The sequence below is a fragment of the Mastigoproctus giganteus genome, chromosome 13 (genome assembly GCF_048544385.1).
Source record: "Mastigoproctus giganteus isolate SK-2022 chromosome 13, ASM4854438v1, whole genome shotgun sequence".
NCBI classification, from domain to species: domain Eukaryota; kingdom Metazoa; phylum Arthropoda; class Arachnida; order Uropygi; family Thelyphonidae; genus Mastigoproctus; species Mastigoproctus giganteus.
In genome coordinates, this window is record NC_143587.1 from 31,335,840 (window position 1) to 31,350,862 (window position 15,023).

At 37.6% G+C, this 15,023-nt stretch overlaps 1 protein-coding gene across 1 annotated transcript in view; it reads right to left on the reverse strand.

Moving 5' to 3' along the window:
- Positions 1-13,208: 13,208 nt before the first annotated feature.
- Positions 13,209-15,023, reverse strand: part of ncm (pre-mRNA-splicing factor nucampholin) — a 178,289-nt gene continuing 176,474 nt past the window's right edge. The window contains exon 18 of the mRNA XM_090387908.1: positions 13,209-13,389. Coding sequence (XP_090244034.1) covers positions 13,292-13,389 — 98 coding nt within the window. The 3' untranslated portion in view covers positions 13,209-13,291. The remainder of the gene's footprint in view (positions 13,390-15,023) is intronic.

Consider the following 15,023-nt stretch of genomic DNA (forward strand, 5'->3'; position numbering starts at 1 on the left):
AATTGTTTGCTCACGGATTTTAGAAATCATTAAGAGCTACTGCAAAGAATATTAATTTATGAATAAATTAAATTATACGACTTGTTATTTACAAAAAATAATAACAAAAAGGAGAGGGTTAAGAAGCTTACAGTTATTATTTTCTACCTGTTAAAAGTGATGCTTACCTAACTTTCGTGTACTGTTTAGCAGCTTGAACTGCAAAGAAGCAGACGGCACAACTATAGACTGTTGTACATGCGCCATCTACTTTAAAATTCAACATGCTATAAATTTCAAATATTTATGACACAGGTTAGGAAATATAAAATAATAATAATTATTATTATAATTATTATTTTTTTAAATAAATGTTTTTTTTTCACTTGAGAGACATTTCAAACTACCGTATATGTAAAATGATTTTGTATTAATCAACGCAATTAATTCTTAACAATAGAGTTTTCTCGATTATCATTAAACATAGTGCATTGATGCACCACATTTGTTCTCTAATCTCACCAACGTCTTTTCGGCGTTGGTGAGAGTAGAGAACAAAAGTAGACTCGTATAAATTCGGCATGCTACATTCATAGTAGAAAATATCGACTCGCAAAAATAAGAAATACAAAAGACCAAGTGAAAATTATTGAAATATGCAAAAGAATATTTCCGTCCCTTTTTCTGTTCTAACCAGTGAAAAGATAAGTATTTTAACCTGGCCTTAGTTCCCCTCACTAGGCACTAACTTCGTCTTCTCAGTGAGTTGCTGGTGCTACACCCCTTTCAAATAAACAACTCTTTACAAAAGTGAAATACTTTGCTATTTCAATAAGGATGGTGTCGCCCGCATGGGACTTCTGTCTTTTTCATTTTTGCAGGCTAGGGAAACGAAATCCTCCTTGCTTTCAATGGATGTTTATCATACAGATTTCAGCTTCTGCGGCGAATCACTTGCGAATAAAGTAATGCAATAGTGAGAAGTTTGTTGGAAAGAAAAAGTTGGTATCAAGTGAGTAACGAAGATCATGCCATAAAATTCTTTTGTCTTTTTTGTAAAGAAGAATAGAAATAAAGGGATAGAAAGATACAAGTATGCCTTCTTGTATATTGTGGTGTGCAATAACACTAATACTGTTCTACATATTTCCATGATATTGTTTCGCGTTTCTTTCGACACTTGCAAATAATCTTGTGCGGAAGGGTTACATTCTATGATTTAAGTTTGGTTTGGTTTTGGTTTTCATTTTATTGGCGCAAAAACTGGGTTATAATGCGCCAAAAACTGCGATTTTAAGAAAAATGTGCAATTTCTTCCGGAAAGGATCATTAAAAGTATGTTGGAAATTTTTTTTTCAAAAGATAAACAAGTAATGTATTTAACCACGTAACGCAAAATATTCCGTTAAATGCATACATATCACTGTCATGTGCAGTAGCATGCAAAAGTATTGAATAGGCATATAACTTTATGCTTTGGATTTACGCTGAAAAAAATATTAAATATGAATTGATCAAATGTTTATGATATACTTAATTACTGTGTACTTAAATACTCATCTGTTCGTAGTCTATGTGTGACATCAACGTTCTCATTTATGTTACGAAAAAAGTTTGGATAAGTTCTGAACGTTGCAATTTATTGCGAGTAAAGACCGCAAAAAAATCTTTTATAAGGTTATAGATTTGTAATGTGCTATAAAGTTATAGATAGTAGTGCGCAAAGGTGTGGACACGTAATACCATTATGTTTTAGCTTTACGCTATAAAAAGTATATTAAATAAGAATTGATCAAATGATTATTATATTTAAACACCCAACTATTTGTAGTCGACCTCTGTGCAATACTAACGTTCGCATTTATGCTGCGAAAAAAATTTGAATAAGTTCTGAACATCAGCGATTTATTGTGAGAAAGGCCACCAGAGAATCAACCATAACGTTATAGATGATTCTCAGAAACATAAATTTCTGGAAAATCTCTAGAAATTTTAATACGATTAAGCTAATTCTAAGTTGAAATTAGCAGTAATAGTGCAGTTGTGAGTGTAAAATAATTTTTTACAAAAAACATGTCGAATCGCTGCTTGCTTAAAAGTTTGTACTCGTAAAAGCCACGTTGCAGAAATTTATGATGATCTGCTCTTTTGAGGCAATTAGTAAAAAAATCTTAAAGAGGTGTGAGGGTGAATTTTTGAGCAACTGAAGCTAGTTTTGTCATCATGAAATACTTCTCTCACCGACGATTGCTATCTTGCACATCTAACTAAACAGTAAGAAAAAAGATAGTAATCGTAAAAAAAAAAAAAAAAAAAATTAAGAGCTCCAAACACGAAAGATATTAGAATCTATAATGCTTAGTACTGGCATGAGTACAGAAGACAGAAAATGCTTGCTGATATTAAGCTTCAATTTCTGTAGGTTATAATTTTCTGGAAATGTATATGAAGGAAGGGTGTTCCACAAAACAAGTATACGGGATGATCGAGAAAGATAAGTTCTATGAGTTTTCAACTGGACAATGAATGAATGTTGGGTGATCGAGACACGTGTTCTTACTGTTATTGAAGAGAGTTGTGAAATTATATATGCACATTTAGAAGGACAGTATCGTGGAAGTATCTGCAGAAAAGGCATGCAGCAGAAACTGTCTATGAAACAGAGAGAGCAGAGATGCAAGATTTCGTAAGAGACGGATCATTATTAACCTCACTGCTCTATTTTTAATAGAGTCTAGCGGCTTGAGAAAAGTTTTGATGGGTACAACCCCCGTATGTGAGAACAATGTTGCATATGGTAAGGAGGATTTCAGATTTTACAGAGTCAGTAACTGTTTAGAAGAAAAGTAACGCCGAAATCGAAAAGCAAAAATCCTTTTTTTTTATGCAGAGGAAGCACTATTTGAGATGCACTTATGTAAAGATAGATTAGAATCAGAGGATTAATAATCATCGAGAGAGAGAGAGAGAGAGAGAGAGAGAGAGAGAGAGAGAGAGAGAGAGAGAGAGAGATGCGATCTTGTTTAGAAATAAAGGAAAGACTTGGTATTTGAAGGATTGAAGAACTACGGATAGGATTTCCCGTCAGTAGGAGAAGGTCGTTAATATTAGGGAAAAAAAAAAAAAAAAAAAAAAATTGAGAGAAATAACTGAACCTTGTGGAACACTAGCAGTAGTTAAGAAGGTGGAACACATGAAACTATTGTCATCACCAGAAGAGGGCAGTCAATAAAAAACTAGATATCAATTGCAAAAAAACAGATGACAGTTCTAAGTTGGGAGCCTCTTTAAAAGACTTATGTCAAACACGCTTAGAAGTGCAAAGGCAAAAGCTTGAGTTTCACCGAACATTTCTATTGAATTTATCCAAAGATGAATAACATGCGCCAATATATTACTATCTGACCGACATTGATGAAATCCATACTGGCGATAATTGATCAGATGAGCGTTTCAAGATAATTTAAGAGGCAGCAGATGATGGATTTTTCCATTATTTTAGAAAGAGTAATATTAAGGGCAATGGGACGATAATTGGAAGGGAAAATTTGTCACCCTTTACAGGAACTGGCTAGAAATGAGCAAATTACCATGATGATGGAAAACAATAGCAGCATAAGAAATGTAAGAAGGTGAAGCAAAACAATAGAAAATGAGGAGCATAGCTATAGAAAACAAGTAGAGAAATGCCACCAGGAGCAGGAGTTTTCTTGGAATCAAGTTGCTGAAAATTTTTCTAACATCCTCCTGTTGAAAGACCATGGAAGACATTAAGTGGAGTGTATTAAGTGTGGTAGGAGGTGATTTATTAAGGTTGTCGATATATAAGAGATAGAGTATTACAGCTCTGATTCATACTATATAAGAGATAGAAGAAATGTAAGATGCTGGTAGGTTATTTTTTATTATCATACACTGGTGTGCAAAATTTAAGGACCAGAGATTTTCACCTGTAGCTTCTCATAGGAGTGGCCTGGATATGGGAAAAGAAATGTAAGAGATAGAAGAAATGTAAGATGCTGGTAGGTTATTTTTTATTATCATACACTGGTGTGCAAAATTTAAGGACCAGAGATTTTCACCTGTAGCCTCTCATAGGAGTGGCCTGGATATGGGAAAAGCATACCAAAGAAAGCTCGTGAGGTATAGAAATGATGAAGGAAACAAAACGGTACAGAGGGACTTTATTCAAAAATGGCAACATAGCACTGGCTGCCATGATACAGATGCATCACTGCCAAAGGTGGAACAAAGGGAAGAGGTGGTCCTCAGTAGAAGATATAGCCACCCCTAATTTCGATGCAGGCTTTGCACCGCCTGTCCATACTTAGAATAATGTTGTTGATAAGTTCTTGAAGTAACATCGTCCATTCCTCTGTCAGCGCCATCTTCAGCTGGGGAACATATTCTGGTGGGTGTGGACGTGCCGCTAGACGTCTTCCCAGAGCGTCCCATGTGAATTCGATGGGATTTTGATCAGTGAAACGGGCAGACCAATCCATACGAATAATATACTCACTTTCCAAAAGCATATCAACAACTGCAGTGCGATGGGGTGTGGCGTTATCATCCATAAACACGAACTCAAGGCCAATTCAAGTATTCAAAGTATTTTTGTTTACTGCAGCCTCCAGGGTTTCCCCTATTGCCGCAATGATTCTTGTAGGTTTTTTTTTTAAGCCGGCGAGTGTGTGTATGGGGAGGTTTTTGTTTGAGTGTTTGTTTTGTTGAGTGTTGTATGCCGGCACCTGGAGACTTTGCAGCCAGGAGGCAAGAACAGATATATCTTGCGTCCTGACTCCCGTCCCTAGCCACGTGGAGGCGCTCCAGGGAGTCTGGTTATCACAAAAGGAGGTTCTTGAACCTCTATATGTTTATACAATAATATTAAAATAGAGATAAATATAGAAATAAAAGAGTAAATCATCAAGTGTGGATAGAGTTGGTTTAGTTGAGTGGGGATCAATTAATGGAGTGAATGTTTCTAGTGTGTTTTACATACAATATGGTAATAATTTAAAATAAGTTAAATTTCGTCAGGAGATTAAAACATAGCGTGTGGATGAATTTAGATTTAGTTAAGGGGAGCAGTAAAGTAGTGGGTGTTTCTAGTGAGTTTAGCATGTTCAATGTTTAGGTTGTCCAATGATCTATACCAAATATTGGCCCTTGTAGGGGCCCATCCTGCCAGAAGAGGGCACGGCGTAACAATCAATTCCATGCACCTGCGGCAGCCACGACGGAGCCGCGGCGACAGACACAAACCAGTGCACCACAACCGCGGCACCCCCGGAGCCACAGCAAACCTGAACAAAAGTGAACACTTCTAAGTTAGTAATTACTACAATTTTACAGTTGACAATATAAATACTTGGCAAAACAGCCACTGTCGCAACAACACTACGGCCGAAGACACAACCAGTGTCCTTAACCACAGCGCTACCGCAACAGCAACTTAACAGTTCTAAGGTAGTTAAGAATATCTTATAATTATCATAGCTATACAGTTCACAGTTATCTTTGCTCGTCCTACAGGGTTTAATTTCATCTTGAGGGGAAGCACCGCATTCAAGACACACATTCTTGCAGGGCTCAATCCTGTCCTAGAGTGTGTGGAGATGAGTTCATTGTGTGTTTTGCGAGTAGAAGGACGGACAAGCCAGTGTGGCAGGGTAGTTAACGGGAAACATGATTATTGCCAGTGGCTTCGACCCAGTCCTGTAGGGCTATAACCAAGTGAAATTCTCGATTGCTCAGCTTCTCGTAGATCTCGGTCCTGTCCTATGAAGGTAGGGTCCTCACTAATAAAAAAAAAAAAAAAAAAAACGCACATACTGAAGACACTATGTGGCCTATGACATCGACCCAGTTCTTTAGGGCATGTTCAGTGTTAGTCACTAATTTCAAGGAAGCTACATCACAGTTATGTGTGCTCCGCTGCTCCTAAGCTGTGGGGTGTCTTGTTCTTGAGTCCTTACTTTTGCTTCTTATTCAGTTCAGTATAATTGTGTTTCCGTTCTGCGTTACTTCCTATTTTCTTGTTCTGTTGAGTCCCTTCCACTTCATTCCTTCTTTTCATTTTCCCATTTACCTACTGTCTCTCTGTGCTTCCTGCTGGAGGGCCGCCCTTCGCCTGAATAATTTTCCTGCAAAAGCTGAAAGACGTTTGAGCGATTCTGCCCCAGCTATCAGTTGTGGGAATTCTCCAGCGTTAGTTACGTTAGTCCCCAATAGCAGGGGATGTCTCAGATCTGTGTAGAGGTAACAGTCAAGTATGCCAATGGCACCTCGGAACAGACGCACATGGGGAAGGATTACCTCAGTACAGTAGCATGCACCGGTTACAGTACACGAAAATTACAGTACCGCCTTCCAGTATTTGGAGTTGTGTACATCCATCCAAGATAACGCCTTCCCAGACGAGAACACCTCGATCGCCATATTGATCCTTTCAGTGATGTTTGCGGGGTGATACCGTGTGCCAACGTCTCGCCAGTTTAGCTGACGTCCAAAATCGCTGTTGAGACTGAATCTACTCTCATCAGTAAAGACGACCTTAAATAAAGATTTTGTGGTTGTTACCTTTAGTGCTAGTCCTTTAGTTTTGGACACCAGTGTACTATTTCTTCTCTTTGCAGTTTTGCAAGCTTCGAATTTTCTGTACCAAAATATACGGACTCTGTACAGAAAGCTGTGGTGATTAGGCAACACTAAATAATAGTTATCCTGGATGAAATTTTTGACAACAGAGTGGTTTTTAACCACTACTTTGAGATGTATGGCAAAAGATTGGTGGGCTTCCAATGTCACCTGATTTAAACCAATGTGACATTTATACCTGGGATTATCGCAAAGAGAGTTTAAAAAGAATATAAGAACCATTCCTGTGCTGAAGAAAGTGATTGAAGATGAAAATTTTCTATGTCAGAGGAAACATTGGAGTGTGTTCTTTGCAACTTCACACACAAACTGCACATTATTGATAAATCTTGACACATTGCACATACTGTGGATTGAATATCCAACACTGCTTAATGTCATTCAGTGTTAATTTTTATTTCTAAACAATATTTTATGTTCTTCAGATGAATAAAATTGTATGAATAAACAATCACCATGTATACGACATACAGCATAATTCTCCGGATGCTACTTCATTTCTTGTATAAGAAACGTCTAGCTAGTTTAACTTCTGGTATGAATTCAAAGAGGAAAAAGATTTTTTGGTTAAAAAACTTCCATTACTTTGCCTCTTCAGTCTAAGATTTCTCATATGCTTTGCATTGGATTCACACTACGTGCATTCAGATGAAGGCTTCAGTAGCACACAAAATTCAACGTCATTGGCATACTGCTGAACTATCTGAATTTTACTGTTACCACACACACAAATATAATTTGTATAAATCTTGTTGAATTGAACACTGATTATCTTTTGCAGATTATTTTTTTTATATGTCATGCATTTCTTTTTTAAGTTGTTTCAAGCTGAATAAAGCTGCCCAAATTCTTACTTCTTACACAACCCCACTCAAATTGTCATAAATATTCAGGACACCCACAGCTACCCGAAAATTTCGCAGCGCTGTATTTGGCAAGAAAATCCAAAAAACTAGATGAATTCTTGAGCAGAACGAATCATTATCACCAAACCTGTTTAGAGATGCACATATCCCATCCTTGTATAGAGAGAGCACTATATAAGGATGTTAAGTGGTAAGGCAGCAAATGTCATGATGGCTTTCATCAACCGGTGAAATACCACCGCTTTGCTTATTGGAGGCTTGAAGTGGTGAAACCCATGTTTAGTCTCTAGAGCAAAGTTTCCGGCATTACCCCCCCCCCTCATACTTCTCCTTCAACTCATGCACGGTACTAAGTACTATAGGTTTTGATACCTTTCGTGTTTGGGGTTTTCATAAAAAAAAAAAAAAATCGGTATAACCTGTGATTGCATGTCATGATCAGTTTGCCTATTTGCTAGACAAAAAATCGATTTCTGGGTAATAAAACAACAAGTGACTATGGTATGAAAAAAAATCTACAAAAATTTCTCTCACCTTGACAGGATACAGGAATTTTTGAACAAAGTGTGGGTGGAAGGATGGCAACTACACTGGTGTACAAAATTTAAGGACCAGTCAGGTTTTCACCTGTAGCTTCACATGGGAGCGGCCTGGATATGGGTAAAGCATACCAAAGGAATCTCGTCAGGTATAGAAATTATGAAGGAAACAAAGCCGACACAACAGAAACAAAACGGTATAGAGGGACTTTATTCAAAAATGGCAACAGAGCACTGGCTGCCATGATACAGATGTATCACTGCCAAAGATGGAACAAAGGGAAGAGGTGGTCTTCAGTAGGAGATATGGCCACCCCTAATGTCAATGCAAGCTTTGCACCGCCTTTCCATATACTTAGAACAATGTTGTTGATAAGTTATTGCGGTAACATCGTCCATTCCTCTGACATCGCCATCTTCAGCTGGTGAACTTTCTGGTGGATGTGGACGTGCCGCTAGTCGTCTCTCCAGAGCGTCCCATATATGTTCGATGGGATTTAGATCGGCGTTTAAACGGGCAGACCAATCCATATGAACAATGTCCTCACTTTCCAAAAGCATATCACAGCTGCAGTGCGATGGCGTTATCATCCATAAACGCGAACTCGGGGCGAATGGCACCTCGGAACAGACGCACACGGGGAAGGATTACCTCAGCACAGTAGCGTGCACCAGTTACAGTATCGCCTTCCAGTATCTGGAGTTATGTGCATCCATCCAAGATAACGCCTCCCCAGACGAGAACACCTCGACCTCCATATCGATCCCTTTCAGTGATGTTTGCAGGGTGGTACCGTGTGCTAACATTTTGCCAGCTGACGTCCAATTCCTGCTGAGACTGAATTTACTCTCATCAGTAAAGATTTTGTGGTTGTAACCTTTAGAAATAGTGTTGGTTCTTAAGTTTCGCACACCGGTGTATAACCACTGTTTGTGTTTCACGGACTAATTCTGGAGCAATACATGCAAAATCCATATGGAAATAATTTTTGTGAGTGAGTTCATTTCCACATTAAGAATTTATTTCAGCTGTTTCAATAAACATTCAGCTTGACACAACTTTTGAAAGAATATTTTTTATTAGCACTGTTTATTGTTATTAATGAACCCTAAAGTTTTCTTTTATTTCTATACTCATTGAAAAATTCACAATGCCACTGCAACATTATTGTAAGGCTATATTGAAAAATTGGTAGCATACTGGTAAGAATAAAATCAACTCACTGCTATGAATTGATTTTTATTATTATACCAAAGTCTGAAATCAGAAGGCAACAGATCTTGCTAACGGAAATGTGCAAACAGGTCTTAAAAGGGGGGGTAGGGGGTAACAAAGTTCTGAAATTAAAAGTGCAATGCATTTTAATCAATAATTATAAGAATGCATGACTTGTGGCTAAAATGATTTTTGGAAAGGCCAAGCAAAACAGCATGACTTTAAACCTTACCAGCATTCAAGCTACTAATGCTTTGAATCTTTTAAAGACGGCACAGAGAGAGATACATAGACAAAAGGTTTCAGTGCAAATGCTGGAAGTCCAATTCAGGAGCCTGGATAACAGGGACTCTTTTGAAGGAGTGGTTCAAAGACTCCTTTTAGCTAGCTATATGAAGTTGTTAGCAGAACAACCTACCATTAGGTTGTGCTTTTGCACCGAACACAACATCACTGCTCGTCCATGGACTGCTTCATTTGCGATATATTACCTAGAAAATCTTTTCTAGGCTATCAAGGTCACCCGACAGACTAGGATAGAATCCTGAAAATATTTTGAAAAAGGATTAAACACAAAGTGAAGCATACTGGAGGATCTTGGCAAAGAATCCAACCTCAATGGTTCCTGTAGAAAACTGTGCCTAGAAATTGTTTCTGGTTTCCTGGGACTTGAAGATCAAATAGCCAAAATCACTGCTGTGCTGGAGATGGGTGGTCAACTGTAGTTAGAAATTCAAGCAGACAATGTTAAGGAACTGTTTTCCTTTCATTCCTAGGAACTTGTCAATGAACTTTTCATATCAGTGTCCTAGAGAAGTAGATGTCAGATGATTACATCAGTTCATGAGTCTGCCATGACAAAGTGGATGAGTGAAGCCTCTACATGTTTAGGTAACATGTCAATTTGAGGAAACAGATTCCAATGTGGAACACAGCACCAAGATTATGAGATGCATTCGAGTTATAAGGTCTCCAAATTTATTTCTCACAAAATAATAGAATTATACTTGCGGGACTGCTATTAGTCTAACTGCCAATTACACTGCTTGTCAAAATTAACAGAATAAAATGTTTTTCATATTTTATTGTGAACAGTGTCACCAAAGGCAAATATTTGATATAATAGGCATCCTGGCATGCAAATTCCAAGTATCCAATCGATCTGCCACATTATAGGACTGCACATTATACAAATTATTCGTCTATAAAAACACGGGCTGCAACCACTTCACATCATTCAAGCTTTTTGGCTTGCTCAGTGGGACAGCCACATCTCCAAGTACTCAGGATGGCAAGTCATCGCTTAGATGATTCTTTGAGATGGCAGGCCATTGGATGATGAATCTGGGTAGTCACAGACAGAGGTGGCACGTTGGCTTATTGTATCACGCAGTGTCATCTCAGCACTATGGAAGTAGTTTCAGGACACAGGAACCATTACAAGGGGCTGGCTGTCACCCAACAGCTACATCAACAAGAACAGCTGCTGTCTGGTTCTAACAGCAAGATGGAACTCTTCGATGTCCCGTCAACTCTTTCTTGAGGTTGCTCCAGTCACAGGTGAAAACATTTCCAAGCGGATTATGTTAAGAAGGCTCAATTTAAGGAAGCTGGTTTCTATCCCATTAACCCCACCAAACCACCAGAGCTTGTTGAAACTGGTGCTATGAACATGACTTGGAACCCTAACAAATGGGGTACAGTTCTGTCCTCTGATGAGTCCCGTTTAGATTAGATTCTAGACATTATTCCATCTGGAGAAGAGGAATGCAGTAGCATTCCCCGTCAGAGAAAGGGGCACTTATAGTGGAGGCGGTGTTCTTGTGTGGTGGAACAATGATCAACAGCTGCACTGCTCATGTTTTTGAGAGGTGCTGTAACTGAGCAGAGGTACCAAGAACAATCTTCGAACCGTGTGTGACTTTTTAGGGGTGCATTTGGCCCAGATTTTCTTTTCGTGAATGGTGCTGCTGCAGAGCTCCAGTGGTGGAGGAATATTTCAAAAGTGGAGGTATCCGACTGCCATAGCCATAGTGCAATTACCAGACTTAAATCGGATTGAACATGTGTGGGACACCCTTGGGCATCACATTGCTACAGAATCTTACAGACACTTATATCAAGCATGGTTCACCAGTCAGGCCTGTTTAGCCATTGGAGGGGATCATATGCTGTACTGGTGTCATATGAATATTTTCAAGCATCTTGTATTGACTTCTGTGACCTTTTTGGTAATTCTTATACCTCTATATCCCTTATATCTGTCCGAAGTTTCTCACTGTCTCTCCATTTCATTGTTATTCTATGATACATCACCATACCAAATTTTGTCCCGCTTCAACACAAGCTGCACGAATTACACATTTTCTGTGTTTTCAATTTTGTTGAGCAGTGTAGTTCTGGATGTTTTCAGATGGGAGCACAATGCAATATGTCATTGATTGCACTGCCCTAAACAGTACACTAGGTTGATAATACTTGAAATGGCATCCTTTGTTCATCAAGAAGACACACACACAATGCTCACTCGATATGCAGTGAGTGGATCTTTCTCTTCTTTGACTGTCACGATGGATGAGATATGAGCTCCATTCTTCAATCCAGAAATGAAATGCCAGTCTGTCCAATGAAAGCACACTGATTCACAACTACCCATAAAGTTCTGTGTTGCTCCAAGTGCAGAGAAATGATGTTGATTTTTGGTTTTAATGGCACAAAAATGGTGAAGGTTATATTGTGCCAGGAAAAGTGCAGAGAAAATGGTTGCTGTTTTCTTGGATACTGATGGAATAATTCTTACACATTGTGTACCCAAGGGGACTAATATGAAGTTCTGAAAAAAAAGTTCCTCCCAACACTTCAAAAAACAAGTCCACACAGACAATCATATGTTTTCATTAGGACAATGCTTCATCCCATTGTTCTGGAAATGTGCAAATTTTTTTTAAAAACATTGAGATTATCCCACATCCTCCATACATGCCTGCCCTTGTACCTAGTGACTTTTGGTTGTTTCAATGATGAAGGATGTTCTTTATGACAGATTTCCTAGCCGACAAGCAGTTGTTTTTTCTGCCATTCACCAGAGGGCCAAATATACCTCCAAAGAATGCTTTGCCACAGCCTTTGCAGCTTGGAAGAACAGGTGTGGAAAATGTGCAGCTTTTGCTGCACTGGCTAAAATAATAATAATAAAATAAATAATGATTAATAATAAAAAAAAGAAAATAAACCTATGTCTCCCTCCACATGCAGTTAAGTATCCAGCTGACATTTGAATATCCTCAAGTTTATAGTCACAACTACCCATGGAGGTAAAAAGAAATATTGTACTCCTCTATTATATTATTTGTTTCTATGAGAAGAATGGTTTGATTTGCAGCACTTTTCTTAGAAAGTAATTATCATAAGTCTGAGGATCACCTGTATTTATTTATTTATTTACTTATAATGTATTGTTATTATTTTAAATTAAACAAACTACACTTTGCTACGAATAAACAGATATAACGAGTATAGTTTCCACAACGCATTTTATTTCCAACATTACAATATCATTGATTTTTTATTAAAAATTCTTCCTAACAGACTGAAAACTATATATAAATATAATACAATAATTTACAAATGATCCACTATTCACAATGGATGTTTTAAACATTACAATAAAGGCTATTTTTACCTTTTAAATAAGAGATTGAGAAATACATAAAAAATGAGATTTATACAATGTTGTGAACTGTCGTAGCATGATATAAGGACAAAAAATTTCATTACAAAGATATTTTATCTTACAAGCTTAAAGCAAAATTTTGTAAATTTACAGCAAAGTTGAAGTGCTGTATAAAAGGAAAGTCTTACAACTTTATCCACAAAAAAAGTATAAATATAGCAAACAATATAAAATGTTAAAAGCACATTATATATAGTTTGTATTTTTTTCCCCTTTATAATTATAATTACAAATATATTCACATATGTGCACTTGGCTGCACAGGAAACTAGTGTTTTCTCAGTTCTCACACTATGAATTACGATTTACTTCTTTTCTTTTCTCTCTTTTGTTTCTTCTTATTTCTTATATTTTCTTTCCTCTTGTTTCCTTCCTTCTTTTTTCTTTCACGTAATTCTAAGAAAGATGTACAAAATTTTTTCAAATTTTTCAAAGCATTTACATATCTGCACAACAATTCTTGATTATATATATGAAATCAACTGAGAAAGAAATAGATTTATTTTCATACATGTGATATTTAAAAATATATCTTTTCTACATATTTAATTGCAGATGGGTGTTGAAAGTTTTTGTGGAAATACAAATGCAAACATACAAGTATAAAGAGTGATTCAATGGCATCACTTGAGGATGACTTCAGAAATCAAAACAGAGTCAAAAATGGGCCATTAATTGTGTACGACACAAAAGTTTTAAAGGAAATAAGCCTAGTAACAACAAGCTTGAGTGTTCATGAAGTAAGATGTGGAAAGCATGATGTGGCATTAGCATATGATGCAAGAAAGAAGCAAGATTATATAGCATCGGTCAAAAAAAAAAAAAAAAAAAACCCTTCCCATTTCACCCATCCATTCATTCTAAATGTTTGTCTAGCTCTGCCTTGAACTTAAGTTGTCGACCTCCACTACGAGAGATGGAAGTTTGTTCCAGCAATCAACAACCCACTGGCTAAAGGCAAATTTCCACACATCTATTCTACAACTGTCTTTCCTCAATTTGAATTTATGTTCCCTCAGGTTCGTAATCTCAGCAAGAGGAAGAATACCATTAGCATTGAGCTTTCTCAAACCATTCAAGCCCTTATACACCTCAATGAGATCACCTCAAAATGCCTAGTCTCCAGACACTACAATTTGCAGAACTTACGCCTTTCTTGGTAACAGCAGCCCTTTGCTTCATTCACCAATCTCATTGCCCTTCTCTGTACTCGTTTCAGCAGATCTATATCCTTCCTAAAATGAGGCCTCCAGACCTGTAAGCAGTACTCAAGGTGTGGCCTGACAATTGCCAAGGGAATAATCACCTCCTCCTTACCCCTGCATCAGCCTCCTCCTTAGGGATCCAACTAGAGGGAGTAATACTCTTGATCTGATTATCAGTAGTGATTCTTCATGCATTAAGAATCTGCAGATAAAGGAACCACTAGGTGGCAGTGATCACAGTGTGCTGAGTGGGATTTACTCAAAGAGGTAACTACCATCAGGGGTAAAGGGAAGGGTTATTGCTTTCGTAAAGGCGACTACGATGGTCTGAGACAGTATTTAAATTCTATACAGTGGGACCAACTGAAGATGTTATCAACAGCAAATTCAAAATGGGATGCATTCAAAGAACTTATCTTGGAAGCTACTAGGCTTTACATACCAACTAAGAAATATTGTTCATGGTTTAGGCCTAAATGGATGTCAGATGAACTAATGAGACATATGACAGAGAAGAAAAATGCATGGGCAGCCTGTCTGCATTGCTCAGAAAACTTCACATCTGCCTGCACAATTACTATCAGGTCTTTTTCATTTTCTACCACCTTAAGTGTAGTACCACACAGTTGGTATGTTTCTCGGGGTTATTTCTACCCATATGCAGTACTTTGCATTTGTCAAGGTTAAACTTCAGTTGTCACTTCTTAGCCCATCTGCCCAAATTATCTAGATCCTGTTGCAGTAGCACACTGCCATTACTAACCCTGCCAACCTTTGTATCATCTACAAACTTCGACATTAAGCCTGATATACCTTCATCAATAT